The sequence below is a fragment of the Triplophysa rosa genome, linkage group LG10 (assembly GCF_024868665.1).
Source record: "Triplophysa rosa linkage group LG10, Trosa_1v2, whole genome shotgun sequence".
In the NCBI taxonomy this organism is placed as follows: domain Eukaryota; kingdom Metazoa; phylum Chordata; class Actinopteri; order Cypriniformes; family Nemacheilidae; genus Triplophysa; species Triplophysa rosa.
In genome coordinates, this window is record NC_079899.1 from 8,373,999 (window position 1) to 8,388,423 (window position 14,425).

General features: G+C 45.0%; 1 protein-coding gene across 2 annotated transcripts in view; it reads right to left on the bottom strand.

Annotated features, from left to right (window-relative positions):
• tmem63c (transmembrane protein 63C) overlaps window positions 1-14,425 on the bottom strand; it is a 94,861-nt gene that overhangs the window by 16,984 nt on the left and 63,452 nt on the right. Inside the window, exons 7-13 of one of the 2 annotated variants that reach the window (XM_057343533.1) lie at window positions 12,615-12,666; window positions 12,400-12,508; window positions 11,939-12,012; window positions 10,796-10,876; window positions 10,477-10,597; window positions 9,587-9,720; window positions 5,364-5,486 (exon numbers count right to left, since the gene is read on the bottom strand). In XM_057343533.1, the coding sequence (XP_057199516.1) occupies window positions 5,364-5,486; window positions 9,587-9,720; window positions 10,477-10,597; window positions 10,796-10,876; window positions 11,939-12,012; window positions 12,400-12,508; window positions 12,615-12,666 (694 nt within the window). The remainder of the gene's footprint in view (window positions 1-5,363; window positions 5,487-9,586; window positions 9,721-10,476; window positions 10,598-10,795; window positions 10,877-11,938; window positions 12,013-12,399; window positions 12,509-12,614; window positions 12,667-14,425) is intronic. The other variant, XM_057343535.1, reaches the window with a different exon arrangement.

Sequence of the window (14,425 nt, forward strand, 5' to 3'; positions counted from 1 at the left end):
ACGTCTGGAGCACTAGGTCCGGTTAGAGCCATCTGGGAGATAACTCAACTGTTCCCCGGCCTAAGGGGGCAGGGCTGCTCTGCCCAGCCTGTCCCCTGGAAGGGTGCTTAGTGATGGATGGAATGCCTGTTCTTTACCCGTGGGGAAAGAGGGTGAGGCGTAGGATTGCCACTGCTCCCCCAGGAAGGGGGAAGGGCTTTCCGCAGGCGTACGCCCTACCGGCTGCCGTCCCACACCTTGCCAGGATGCGGGCTGACACCGGTTCCGCGCGTAGGTATTAGAATCCTCACGGAGTTGTTGGGCATAGTCCCAACCCGCAGCTCTGCAGATGTCTGCCAGAGAGGCGCCCTGAGCCAGTGCCCATGAGGGGTGTGCCTCACTCCCAACGGGCAGGGGCGAATTGAGATCGGTATGCCCTAACGAGGGCATCCACGATCCAGTGCGCCAGCCTCTGTTTGGAGACAGCCCTCCCTTTCTGCTGACCTCCGAAACAGACAAAGAGCTGCTCAGAGCTTCTGGGCTCTGCATGCGGTCCAAGTCGAGGCGCGTGCGCGTACTGGACACAACACGCGATGGTTGGGTCTTCCTCCCCGGTGGGGAAGCGCCTGCAGGTTCACCACCTGGTCTCTCGGGAGAGTGGTGGGAACTTGGGCACGTAGCGGGGCGGGGTCTCAAGATAACGTGAGAATCCCGGCCCCGAGTTCAGGCAATCTGTGGACATCGGAGGGTGCTTGCTAGATCCCCTACCCTCTTGGAGGTGAGCGCCATGTCGGAAAGCCGTCTTTATCAAGACTGAGAAAGAGCGGCAACCCGAGAGGCTCGAAGGGGGCGGGGATCTCGATCTCTGACAACGCTCCTGCCCTCCCGCACCCAGGTAAGGCCTAGGCTCGGCAAACGCATTGGTGACAGGGTCCGATGACCAGGCCAAGTCGCAAGAGGTACGTGAAGGTTGTCACCCTCTCGCGCCCACTTAGGAACTAATGACCAGGTCGTGCTGTCCCAGAGCTACCCAGCACTTGGGTCATGATGAGCGGCCGTAGCGGCTACATACATTCCCAGTGTGGAGGGGGAGAGGTTACTCCCCAGTCTCTCTTGAGGAAGGGACAGCTCGTACCCGACCGAGCAACTCCGCGGGTCTTCTGCCGAGAAGAGCCCCATGGACGAGAAGAGGCGCCACCTATGGGCGTATAGCCGCCCAGTGGCCGAAGCCCTAGCCTGAGTGACGTCCCAACCGGACCGGGGGTGGGTCACTCAGGATCTCCTCGTCCCGTCCAGACATGGAGACCAGGTTCTTGCCTGGGATGCCGTAACGTGCCCCTTCCCCTGGGGAAGCTTCGCCAGGGGGAGCGGCCAGGGGGGAGTCTGTTGTCAGAGCCTCAGCTCCGAGAACCAAGTCCTGGTTAGGCCAAGGGGCGTAACTAGTACCACTTGATGCTCCTCTTCCCTGGCCTTGCACAGGACCTGTGCAATGAGGCTCACTGGGGGGAAGCGTACTTCCGCTTGTCCGCGGCCAGCTGTGCGCAAGGGCATCCATGCCAAGGGTTGCCTCGGACAGGGAGTACCAAAGCGGACAATGGGTGGAGTCCGGGAGGCAACAGGACCACCTGTGCCTGGCCGAACCTCTCCCAAATGAGCTGGCTGCGCGGGGATGGAGTCGCCACTCCCCGCGAGGCGTGACTGACGAGAGAGCCATCGGCTGTCTGGTTCAGGACGCCTGGGATGTGTGTGGCTCGCAGGGAACTGATCACCTGCTGACTCCAGAGGAGGAGGCGCCGGGCGAGTCATGTTTAGCTGCCGTGAGCGAATCCAATGATATACGCACAGCAGCTGTGCTGTCCGACCGGACCAGCACGTGCCTGCCCTGCACGAGAGGTAGTAGCCTCCTCAATGCAAGTAGCACAACCAACAACTCTAGGCAGTTGAAATGCCAACGCAGGCGGGGGCCCGTCCACCGCCCCGACACTGCTTGCCCGTTTGCACACGGCACCCCAACCCAAGAAGGTCATGGGAGACCAGGGGTTAGGTGTGTCGGCAGAAAGGCGTGATAACCATACGCCTGCTGCCGGTGTGCCACGCTCTCCAAGGAACTTGACTCTGTAGCCAGTGTTGGAGCGGTCGTATGTGCATCGACCCGAGGGGGACCACCCCCGCCGAGGATGCCATGTATCCCAGGAGCCTCTGAAATTGTTTCAGGGGGACCGCTGAGTGTCTGAAAGCTTCAGGCAGTTCAACACTGATCGGGTGCACTCTGTAGTCAGTCGCACTGCCTCTGGGAGGCCGCATGGGTGCGGGCTTCCTCGTCGCGGGTCTCGCGCCCCCCGCGGGGGGTGAGCAGGGCCGCTCATGAGGACAGAGTCGAGAAAGCCATCGAACCACCCCCCGGGGGGACGATGAAAAAGATCGTACCTTTAGTCCCCGTCTCATTTCTGGGAGCCTGTCCGGCTTCCCAGACTGTCAGGCTGGCTAGGGAAGACGATCCGATGGTTCCCTACCGAGAAAGAGGACGCTCTGCACCGGGGAGAGCTTGCTCTTCTCAGTTGACCTGTAGCCCCACCGATCTAGGTGCCGGAGCACCAGGTCCCTGTGTGTACACAACAGATCTCAAGAGTGCGCCAAACTGAGCCAGTCGTCGAGATAGTTTAGTACCCGCACACCTCCTTTCCTAAGGGGAAGGAGGGCGGCTTCCACGACCTTCGTAAAGACTCGTGGAGACAGGGACATACCGAAGGGGAGGACCCTGTACTGATATGCCCGTCCCTTGAACACGAACCGTCGGAACGGCCGATGTCGAGGGAGGATCGAGACATGAAGTACGCGTCCTTCAGGTCGATTGCCATTAACCAGTCCTGACACCTGACGGACTTCAGGATGCGCTTCTGCGTGATCAACCTGAAAGGCAGCTACTGTTTAGGTGCCTGTTCAGAACACACAGACCCAAGATAGGGCGCAACCCCCCGCCTTTCTTGGGGACAATGAAGTACAGGCTGTAAAACCCGCTGAACATCTTGGCTGGTGAGATGGGCTCGATCACTCCCTTCACTAGAAGGGTGGCGGCCTCGGCCCGAAGTACGGGGACATCCTAGCCTCTGACTGAGGTATATCGGATGCTGAACTTGGCGGGCGTGAGGCGACTGGATCGCGTAGCCGAGACGGATCGTCTTCCCTAGCCAGCCTGACAGTCTGGGAAGCCGGACAGGCTCCCAGAAATGAGACGGGGACTAAAGGTACGATCTTTTTCATCGTCCCCCCGGGGGGTGGTTCGATGGCTAACAGTACGGATTCCTTGCCGGGGGAGGTCCCCCGGGGAGGAGATCGGCTCTGCTGTTTTTCCTGCCTGGCGACTGCGCAGCTCAACACACTGTTTGACTGAGAGTGCCGAGGGCTGGTGTTTATACTCGACATTGCGCTTCGCCATGACGCAACGTCGATTTTGCCGTTCACCGTTTGCCGTTCACCAGAGCTGGAGGGCGTCGAAGAGGACCAGGGCTGCTGGGAAGTAGACAGTGCACGGGACTCGACGGCCGAGGCGGCCGAGTCGCGGCACGGAGGACTGCTTCTTTACTGTCGAGAACCCTCCGGGGGAGGCCGCGCACGGGTCTCGCATCCCCCAACGGGCGGGGGGTGAGCGGGGCCGCTGCGGCTCAACAGTAACACCAACCAGCCCCCCCTTGCGAGACGGGTGCGTCGAGAAAGCGGACCTTCTCGGCGTTACTCATCTGCGCAAGGATCGGCCAGAGGAGTTTCTCATGGACCACAAGTGTGGACATCGTCCGACCCAGGGCCCGCGTGGTCACCTTGGTCGCCTGTAGAGCGAGGTCGGTGGCGTCACGGAGTTCCTGCATAAGCGCTGGGTCGGTCTTACCCTCGTGGAGCTCTCTCAACGCCCTGGCCTGGCAGGAGCCATAGCGTGGAGAGAGGAGGCAGCTTGGTCCGCCGCAATGTAAGCTCTCGACACCAGAGATGCCAAGTCCCCACATGCTTTGGACCGGAGTCTAGGTCGAGCCCCCCCCGCGGCGGCATACTCCACCTGGGGGACATCGACGTATCCTCTAGCTGTCTCAACCTCGAAGGAAGAGAGGGTGACGGAACTTTGTTTGACATGAAACGTGCCGGAAAGGGGCGTTCCAGGTCTTACTAAGTTCCTCATGCACTTCCGGTAAACACGGCACTGGGGGCGGGCGCGGCTTGGAGCCGCGCTCAAACCCGAGGCGCCATGTAGCCAGCCGCGAGCACCAGGAGAGGCAGTGCGGGCACTGCAACCCAACACTCACGGCGGCCCGGGAAAGCATGGCTGACATTTCATGCACCCATGAGAACAGCGGGACAAGCCACGCTGGAGAAATTTGCTCTTTTAGAAAAGGAAATTTGCTCGAACACCTCCAGAACTGCCGAGACGCCCAGGGGAGAGTCACTGCAGGAAGGGACCGTCCGCTGTCCACGTCATAGATTCCAGCAGAAAGAATGATCACCAAGATCGTAGAGAAGCTCATCAGATGCGTAGGCTCTGAAGAACAAAAGGTGAATGAATGAGCACGCCGACTTCCCTCTTATACCCGGACATCCGGGGAGGAGCCCGGCATGCAAATCTCATTCGCCAATTTTCATTGGCCTTTTCTAAATACTCAGAAGATGATAGGTTCTCAAGACAAACCCCATTCTGTCGGTTCGACACAACGTCGAGAGACCGACAGAAAGGGAACTGTATACAGAAACTAACAAAGAAAAGATCTTGTGTTTTTTGTTTGTTCTTTTTTGTAACAAAACTGTACAGACCGCAAATGTATCAGGAAATTGTTCACGGCGAGGTGCTACAATTATGTTGATACATTTAAATGAGCTCTAAAAAATATTCTGGCCAGCATTCTCTGGGGCAGGTGGGTGTCAGATTGAGAAATTAAGCATGAAATATTCAGAAACTTTTTGTGTTTAGGTGTATGATTTTACATTAGGTGGGGTTTGCCTGCCAACCCCATGTTTTTATATTTATAAAAACTGCATGTTTGTCTGTTTGCAAACTGTTTAGTGTCAGTAATGTACCATTCAAGGTAACCGTTTCTTTTGATTTGGTATAAAAATGAATAAAGGCGAGAAATACAAATAAATAAAAAGTAAAAATTTATAATAAACGAAAGGTTTGGGCTGCGTTTCCCAAAAGCATCGTAACCTTAAGTTGATCTTGGAACCATTGTCTTCAATGCGATGCTTTTGGGATATGCAGCCTTGTTCTTTACACTGAAATCAGTTAAACACACATTTAAAGGAAATGTTTTTAAAATTACAGCTGCAATATACAATACTATAGCATATTTATTAATACAAGCATATATTTAGCGGTGCACTATTATTACAAATTTATAGCTTACCAAATGATGTCACTTGGGGCAGGAGCATAAGAAACGCCCCACTGATGGGAACGCACTACTGTTGTGATGCTGGACTGCTGGGGTCTGTGGCGGCAATGAGCTCTGCTATAGTCTTTTACAATCCTACAGATGTTGAAGAGAGGTTTGCAAGTCATCTGGAAACTAATACTACGTGTCATGAGCTACACTGTACAGTGGATGGTTCTAGTACTGATGCTGATTAATCAATGCAGTATTTTAGCTCTTCTAAAATACACAATATAGGCCCGGTTTCATAGACAAGGCTTAGCTTAAGCCAGGACTATGCCTTAAATTAGGATATTGAAGTCACTTTTAATAAAATGCCTTAAATAAAAACATTACTGGAGTGCATCTTGAGAAAAACTTGCAATAATACCATGTATCTTAATACCGTATATTCTCTTTAATTTTTCCCCTATTATTCTTTTTATTAAGGCCCGGTTTCACAGACAAGGCTTAAAGGGGCGATGAATTAAAATCACAATTTTAACCCGAGCTTTTGTTATATAAGAGGGAATCGTATTCACGCGAACATCATGTAAGTGTCAGAATTGAAAATGTCCTTGTTACTGAGATTACATCTTTTATTGACACCAGGCCCAGCGAACCGCAGGTTCTGGAATGCACCTATCTATGACGACATTGATAGGTTGAACCCCGCCTCCACAGAAAGAATGTCAAGACTACTTCTCCAGCCCCGCCCACTGGTTCATGCAGAACCAGAGGCGCGGAACCAGATAGAGCGAGCAAGCAATGAACAAAGATGCCCTTAAAGATAGCTAAATATTGTGCCATCCCAGGTTGTGGAAGAATACAGTCGCTGCATAACCTTCCTTCGGATTCCGATAGTAGGAATGTGGGGTTAAAGTTTATTTTTAAAGACGTTCCAGCTCATGTGGGAAAAACATGGAGCGTTTGTTCGTTTAATTTCTCCGAGGATTCCTTCGTGAACAAGGCACAGGATTTGTAGAGAGACTAAAATTAAAAAGCAGTGCTGCGCCGTCCATATTGGATCCGATAGGAATGGCGCAGCAATCTTATGTGAGTAAAACATTTTTGTACTATGCGTCACACAAAAACACTTTGTTATTGATCGCTTGATCTATGCAGAGGTTGTCTGTGATCTTAAGCCCGTGCGAATCGGGATCTCTGTGATTTGGCGGGCTCATATATCATTTTTCAAGGTTTTATCCACCGTTTGCGAATAATGGAGGCTGTTTGAAGTGTTTTGGTATTATTTCGGGTGCTGGGTGATATCCATAAGTTACCGGGAGTCTCCTGTTTGTTTATTTATCATGGAAACTCTCGTAACATTTGAGACCCGCGATCGCGGTGATCTTTTGTCGAGTTCGCGATCACGGGTCTCAAATGCTGACAGGTACGGTCATATATCATTAAACGCAATACAAGTATAGGCTATACAAACTATACGCAAAGCCTTGCCATCACATCCACGAATGCGTCACATGAAATACTGATGTGGAGAGGTAATTTATAAATCACCGGAGGTCTCCAGATAATACTAATGCCCTGCGAAAACTGTGAATGGTGCTAATGTGTAACCTAACGTCTCGAACCAAATTCACAGAAGGCTCCAACTACGCAAACTGCTATCCAATCACAGCGGTGGGCGTTTACTTATAAAGTCTTCAATGCGACACGGCCATTAAAACCGAGCGTTTGCAGAGTAGTGATGGGAAGTTCGAGTCATTTTTGCGATTCGGATGTTTGAATTTCGTTCAGCAAAATGAACGAATCTTTTTTCGAGTCATTTCGTTCATCTGAGCAGAGTTAAATTAATCTTGAATGTTAATAGCCAAATTACCCCATAACGTTTATTTACGCTAGTTTTGATCAGATATATAATAAGAAATAACTTATATTGTAGTTAGGGACAAGTTATGAGAAACAGTTATTTAATTATTTCCTGACAGCATTTCTGTAAAGTTATGTATTTATAATTCATTAACAATTTTGGGTCACTCAGGTATGCAATAAGGTTTACAGGTTGTTGTTTTTTTACTAAAAAGTCTCATGCAGTTTGCAAGGTAAATAATTATAGGCTATTGAAATCATTTAAATGTGCAATTATTTAACAAGAGATCACTTGTGTAATATATGCATTAGACATAAACACTGACTTTACTAGTGTTGCTTATGTTTATATTTTGCCAGCACAGTTCTTATGCAAAATAGTTAGTTATTAAGATAAATTAAAAACACATGCAGAAATCCACAAGAAACATTTATGAATATACTGACAGAAAAAAGAACAGAACGGTACGTTTCAGAGAAGATGTTTATTGCACATATCTTTTGATCATTTATTTCTTCCTATAATACAACATATAACACGTACATCATGCATTTGACTGATGATCAGGGAAGTGGTCACGTAACTTATAACGGTATAAAAGAACGAAAGGACTCGGACCCGATGACTCGAGAGACGAACTTCATTACTGTTTCTGGTACAATGTTGCACATGCGCGGTCAACACAAAATGAACGAATCACTCGCTGAGACACTCGTTACTCCCGAGTCATTTTAAAGATTCGTTCAAAAAGAACGAATCGTTCATGAACGACCCATCACTATTGCAGAGCTGGCCTCAAAACCTGGGTAGAAAATAACCTATTAGGCTACTTATTGATTTTTGATGATTTTGAATGTAAAAACCACGCGGACGTCATAAGTAGACCTCGTACAACAGTATAAAACAATAAACAACACCACTTCATCGCACCTTTAAGGCTAGTCCCAGACTAAAATTAATGTGTGACCTGTCTTAACTCAATATAACTTTCCCAGAAATATCTTTAAATATATTAGTGCCATTGTTCTGTATCAAGATGCACACCAGTAATGTCTTCTAAGGCATTTTATAAAAGCGGCATAAATGTCTAATGGCATAGTCCTGGCTTAAGCTAAACCGTGCCTGTGAAACCGGGCCTAAATTTTTTATGATGATGTATGTAAAGCTGCTTTGCAACAATGTGAAAAGTGCTATATAAATAAAATTGAATTGAAAGACAAAACAATGGCAATTACATGTTTAAAGATATGTCAGGGAATTTTATTTTCAGTTAAGACACCTCAAACTTTCATTTTAGTCTGGGACTAGTCCTAAGCCTGTCTGTGAAACCGGGCAATAGTGTGATAACAGCAATGAAGAAAACACCTGATCACCGTGTAGCTTTATACTGTATATCAATCCGCATCACAGAGGCCAAATATTAAAGTTGATTACATTTCAGAGATTTAAATATCATTCAAATATCAGAATTTTGTTGGAAGGGCTTCACTTCACATTTCTTTTGTGCTACATTGTGAATATAAATACATATTAGTACATATTAGTTTTTTGTAAGCAAAAGGGGTCTAAAAATAGGCAACCTAGCCTACAAAAAACTGCTTTTTTACATGGTCCACATCTATTTTAATGGGAAATTTATTTTTGGAAATTTGGTTGTATTTTTTATTTTAACACAATTTATTTGACATAAATCAAATAGCTGAAATATAAATCAATTTGTATCTATTCGCCGTTCAAAACAGCTAAACAAACTATCTCCAAATAAGTGACGGTTAATTTTTCATTATAATTTGCATATGGCATATATGACATATAGTTTTGATCTCTCTCTTTTGTTAATGAATATTTAGTTCATTTTTACGTATACGTAAAGTCTCACTGTGGTGAAAATTATGTTGTTTATATGTATGTGGTGTTTTTAATATGCTTCACTTCATGACAAACCAAGTGCAAGTGTATCATTTTAAACCATTGCTTAGTATTTACTTTATAAAACTGAAATTTAAAATTTGGCTAATTTGCATATTCATGAATCCGTGTGTACTAAATGAGGTAACGGTGTAGAGTTCAAATTAAGTCATTTTAAGGCATGAAGAAATATATTCTACAGGGAAAAAACTTTAACATAAGTTTTTTTAAGCTCAAATATTAGTTTTAAGTTATAAAATTATCAAATGCAGACGGACTTTAAAATGTAAATGGTTGTCTGCCTTCTTTATGTACATTATGTGTCTTTAATACAAAAACTTTAAATGTCAGCTCAGTGGTTTGAATGTTTGCTTCATGTTGAGTTAAATAAAATCCATTAACACTCATGGTGTTCATTAGTAAAGTATATAAGCTGCATAATCAGGCATATCAGACATCATGTCCACCCAACACTCACACTGCGGTCATTCTCTCATCTCTGAAGGTCACAAAGGCAATGCCGAGCCTCTTCATAGAGATACGATTCTTCTCCGCATTAAACTCATCTGTCAGTTTCTCCTCCAGCTCGCTATAGTACTGCTCTGCATCCACCTGAGGAAAAGACAAGAAGAGTTTAGATCTGCTCTCATTTGTAAGCGACACCGATAGCTGCAGTTCAGCATGACTGACAGCTGGTGTGTGGTGGTCTCCAGTGGCCAACATGAGGAGCTGCAGTACCAGCCACACCATGCTGGGTTGCCAAACAAAAAATGTATAGTGAAAACTGCATTCTGAATGACCATCCCATATTTTGTTGTCTATAGTTTAGTGTCTTAACCAAAAAAAGGAAATGTTTTAGTATGGATTTGGTTTGTCAATTAAAATGTTTAAAATACAATTCACTTGAACTAAATTTAAATAGTTGATCTATCTGTTTATCTTATTCTATTTGCTTGTAATATTATTCACCTACTGTATGTAGAGGCTAAATTAATGTGGGTTTAAGAATGTGTATATAACTTTAGTATGACATTAAAATACATTTATAGTTTAACATATGCAATTGAGTTACATGTCAGTCAGCCACAATCATGTTATCAATGTATTTTAGCGTATCAGCCTGTCAAGCAGTGACCTCATTGTTGTTTATAATGTGGTCAACCTTTACCCACCACCAACGGTTTACTGAAATCTTAATGGCATATGTGGTATAAAGAAACACAGAGTGTCCTTAATTTTCCTATAAAGAAAATGAGAGAGTCCCTTCTTTTCCTCTGTAGTTAGCTCCCCTAATTCTGTGTAAACAATCTGTAAATATACAAATGCAGCTATTCATTCTGTCAAGTATAATGAATGAGAGCTGTGCACCTGCTCAAAGCCACAAACATTGCAGCAGAAGATCTGTGCACATGGGTGCGTCTTTATCATGATTCTTCCCTCCTTCTGAGCTTTGGTTGTAAAATACAGCCGACCCTTCATTGCTTTTCGTCTGTAAAGGATGAAAAATATGAAAGCTGCTAATCTGGTGGGATATACAGTAGGCAACAGCAAATCAAATGATAAATCTCTCTCTGCTTTCCGAATTTACAAACTGCCACCCATTGGCCGCAGGACTGGTTTAACATGAAATATTAATGAGAATCAGCTTAATGACACTGGAGATTATGATTGTGAATGTGTGAATGACCTTTCTGAGTCCAGCTTCATCAGCTTTTGTACGTCGAAGCAGAAACGGATGTCTGTGACGGTGCAGCTTGGGTAGGCCTCACTATTAGAAGACGAAAGACACAGTATTATAGAGGAGAACTGAGGCTATAAATTGTAACAGATTTTGTCACCTTGGAATTATAAGGGTCTATGTGACATTTTTGTCAAAATTGAGTTATTCACATATGTATTCTTATTTTATGACAACTTATTTACATTATGTGATGTCTTTTCTTTCCTGTGTACATTTTGGGACTTTTAAAAAAAACATTAAAGGTTTTATCTACAAACTCAAATGGACTGCAAAAACTTTGAAGCTCGTTCTCTTAAAACTGCTCAGAACGCAGATAAAACGTTATAATTCCAAGGTGACAATTTATTTAAATGCATCTCAGTGTAGCTTTATTAGCGGGGCACGTTGTCACACTATTACTGGCTTTTCAGACTAAAACATTTATGATATGTTTTAATAAAAGAAAAGAAAAAAATCATTTATCACAATAAAGATATGGTAGAAATATTAAAATAAATGTATGTCTTGTCCCGATCTGACATATTGACGTATTAAACAATATTCAAAGAACCCCCTCCCACTCACAAAAACTCAAATTTCTACCCCATCAAATATTTCAGAGCTTGATATTAACTGGAAAAGTGTTTATTCAATATAAAAATAATAATAAAATACTAAAATAATATATTATAAGCAAATAATAAGAAATATGTATTTCAATGCTCATTTTGTCTCATTTTTAATTATTAGTCATCCTGATGCCTCCTAGGAAGTCAGCTGGGGCTGTCTTGTGGGCCACAGATCCCTTGTTGAGAACCCCTGCCCTATAGTGCCCTGGGTTAATCTTCATTAGCTGACCTTTGCTGTGTTCACTTATTTAGCCAATATCTTTTTGAAAATGTATAGTAAATTCACAAAAATAACTGAAATTGAACTAGATAAAATCGAACTTGGTTCAAAACCAACAAAACTTCTAGAGAAAACAAGCAATTGTATAATTGTATCGACAGTTGAAAAACGATATAGTTAGTAAGACTGTAACTTAATATTCAATATGATGAAATATGGAGATCAAGCAATAGTTTTCATGCTATGGTCAACTTTACTCACTGCAGGTGTTTGGTGATCAAGCCGGGATCAGAGATTTCTCTAGGAATGAATGTGATCATTAAAGTTCGAGCTACCTGCAATAAAAAAGCATTTTGGTTTAAGTCACCACATCACAACAAGCTGCATGAACTGAGGTATCATTTATGTCCATAGCACAAATAGTGTGATGCAAGTTATATGTCCTTAGTTTTATACTAATCAAAAGCATCCTGTTTAAACCATTACTCTAAAAAATGGGGCTTTCGATGGTTCGATGGGTCAAAAAGGGACGAACCCAGGCGTTGTGTTGTAAATAAACCTATGGTGGGTTGTTTAACCCATTGCTCGGTCAAATATAAACCATTTGCTGGATTAATTTAACCCAATGGCTAGGTTCGCCCTTTTTGACCCAAAGTTGGGCTACAAATTACCCAGCATTGTTTTAGAGTGCAGTGGCATTAAGCTGTATTGTGTCCACCAACCTTTTCATCCTCTCTGAACTTGAGTCGTGATGAGTGGTGTGCCATACACAATACAGTGATGACAAAATATAACAGTGCAAAGATACTGTGTAACCAAAGAAACGTGTTTCTAATGCAAGAGGAAGAGAAACCGATTAAGATCATGTCAACATCTTTATAATAAATACTGTAAGTATAGGGTTATGCTCTATACATGAAGTATGAAAATGACCTACTGTGCTGGGACGTTAACAACTGTTGTCCGGCCAAAGTTTTGAGGGCTACCTTCTGAAAAGCATAGAAATAAACAACTTGCGTTAACATTTCATGTCTTTCTCACACACCAGTGTTTAAAATAAACCTCTAAAAGAGGCGTGTGTGGTAAAGCAGAAACTGTGAATGTGGAATTTCTCTGCACCCCAATCATTATGCTCTGGGTTTGGTTGCTATGATAAATTTGCGAGCGTGCTGGTTTATTTAACAAATACAGTGTCGAACGGTTGCATGGAGATTACGGTTAGTGTCAAAACCCCCACCTTATTCTAACCAGCTGGCCCCGAAACGACACCACAGATCGGTCTACCACACACCCACATGCAACGATAAGTCACCACTCTTTTAGAGGTCGGCAGTAGAAATCCTGCCACCAAGATCTGCTAAGTCATATGAAATGCTTATTGCAGCTCTGAGAACAACACGAGGTAAAGCCGGTTGCTTTTCACGATGCTCTTCTTGTGGCGTGGACATTCAGGGCCTTTCCCATATTTAATTTGGCCTGTTCTAACCCTCTATCATGCCACCCAACCATCTTCAAACACTGTAGGGTGGTCTGAATTATGCTTTTACACATATCCACTAATGGATGGTTGAGATCGAGCTCTTCAACATCTTCAGGAGTTTTCCCAGGCCCTTAGAGTCATTCATAAGCAAGCCCACACGGAATCTGCACCCACAGAGCTCCAAAAGATCAAAATAACTTTTAGCATGCCCTGCTCCTTGCATGTTTGTTTATTGTATATCTTGGCTAATATATTTTTGCTCATCTCTATTTAACACAATTTTTGCATGTTTAAAATGTGGTAAAATCCATGCAGAATAATGATACCCAGGGGCTGTCAGGAATGCGAGGAGAAAGAACCCAGATGCAGGCAGCGGCGATGAAGGGGTTAACAAGGGCTTTTAATATAAATAATAAACAGGACACAAAACAAAAACCCACGATGGGGCAAACCAAACAACACTAGATACTAAAACTGACAGGACAAAAAACTAAGACAGGGTAAAAGAACACACTATACAAACGCTAACTAACAAACTTACAAAGACTCAACTTAACTTGGGATTTAAACAGCAACAAGACACTGGCAAAAACAGGAACAAGCACATACACAACGCAGTACAATCCACGAGCACAGGACAAAGAAACAAGAGGGTATATATAGGTAAGACAAACGAGGGATAACGACACAGGGCAGGTGTGGGTAATAAAACACTCAGGGAAAGGTAACAAGGAAACGAGAGGGGCGGGGCCAATGACGAGACACTGGAGAGAACGTATACTATTGTCAAAAGGACACTAATATGTTTCTCTCCACACATAACCAAAGACTTTGTCATGGCTCTGCTACAGGACCAAGAAAAACATGACTAAATGAAGCAGAGCCATGACAGAAGCCCCCGCTTTAATGAGCACCTCCAGGTGCTCACCAAGGGGTAGACGGACGAGACAAGACAGACTGGGAGACAGACAGGACAAGGCAAAACAAAGAAAACAAAATCAAGGGCAGACAAGACACAATAACAACAGGACTAGGGTGGGACATCAAAAATAACAAACATGGGAGGGGGGCGGTGGGCCAAACAAGGGCCCATCAAGGGGGCAGTCCATGGGGGTGGGGAGATACGTCCCAGTCCCCAGCTGCGCTCGAGGCGCGCGGAGTCCTGGGGACTTAGGAGAGAGTCCTGGGGGAACAGTCCTTGACCCTGGGGGTCTCCCCGGGGCCGGATTGCTGCCGGACTAGGGCCGCTGGAAGCGGCTGGACAGGGC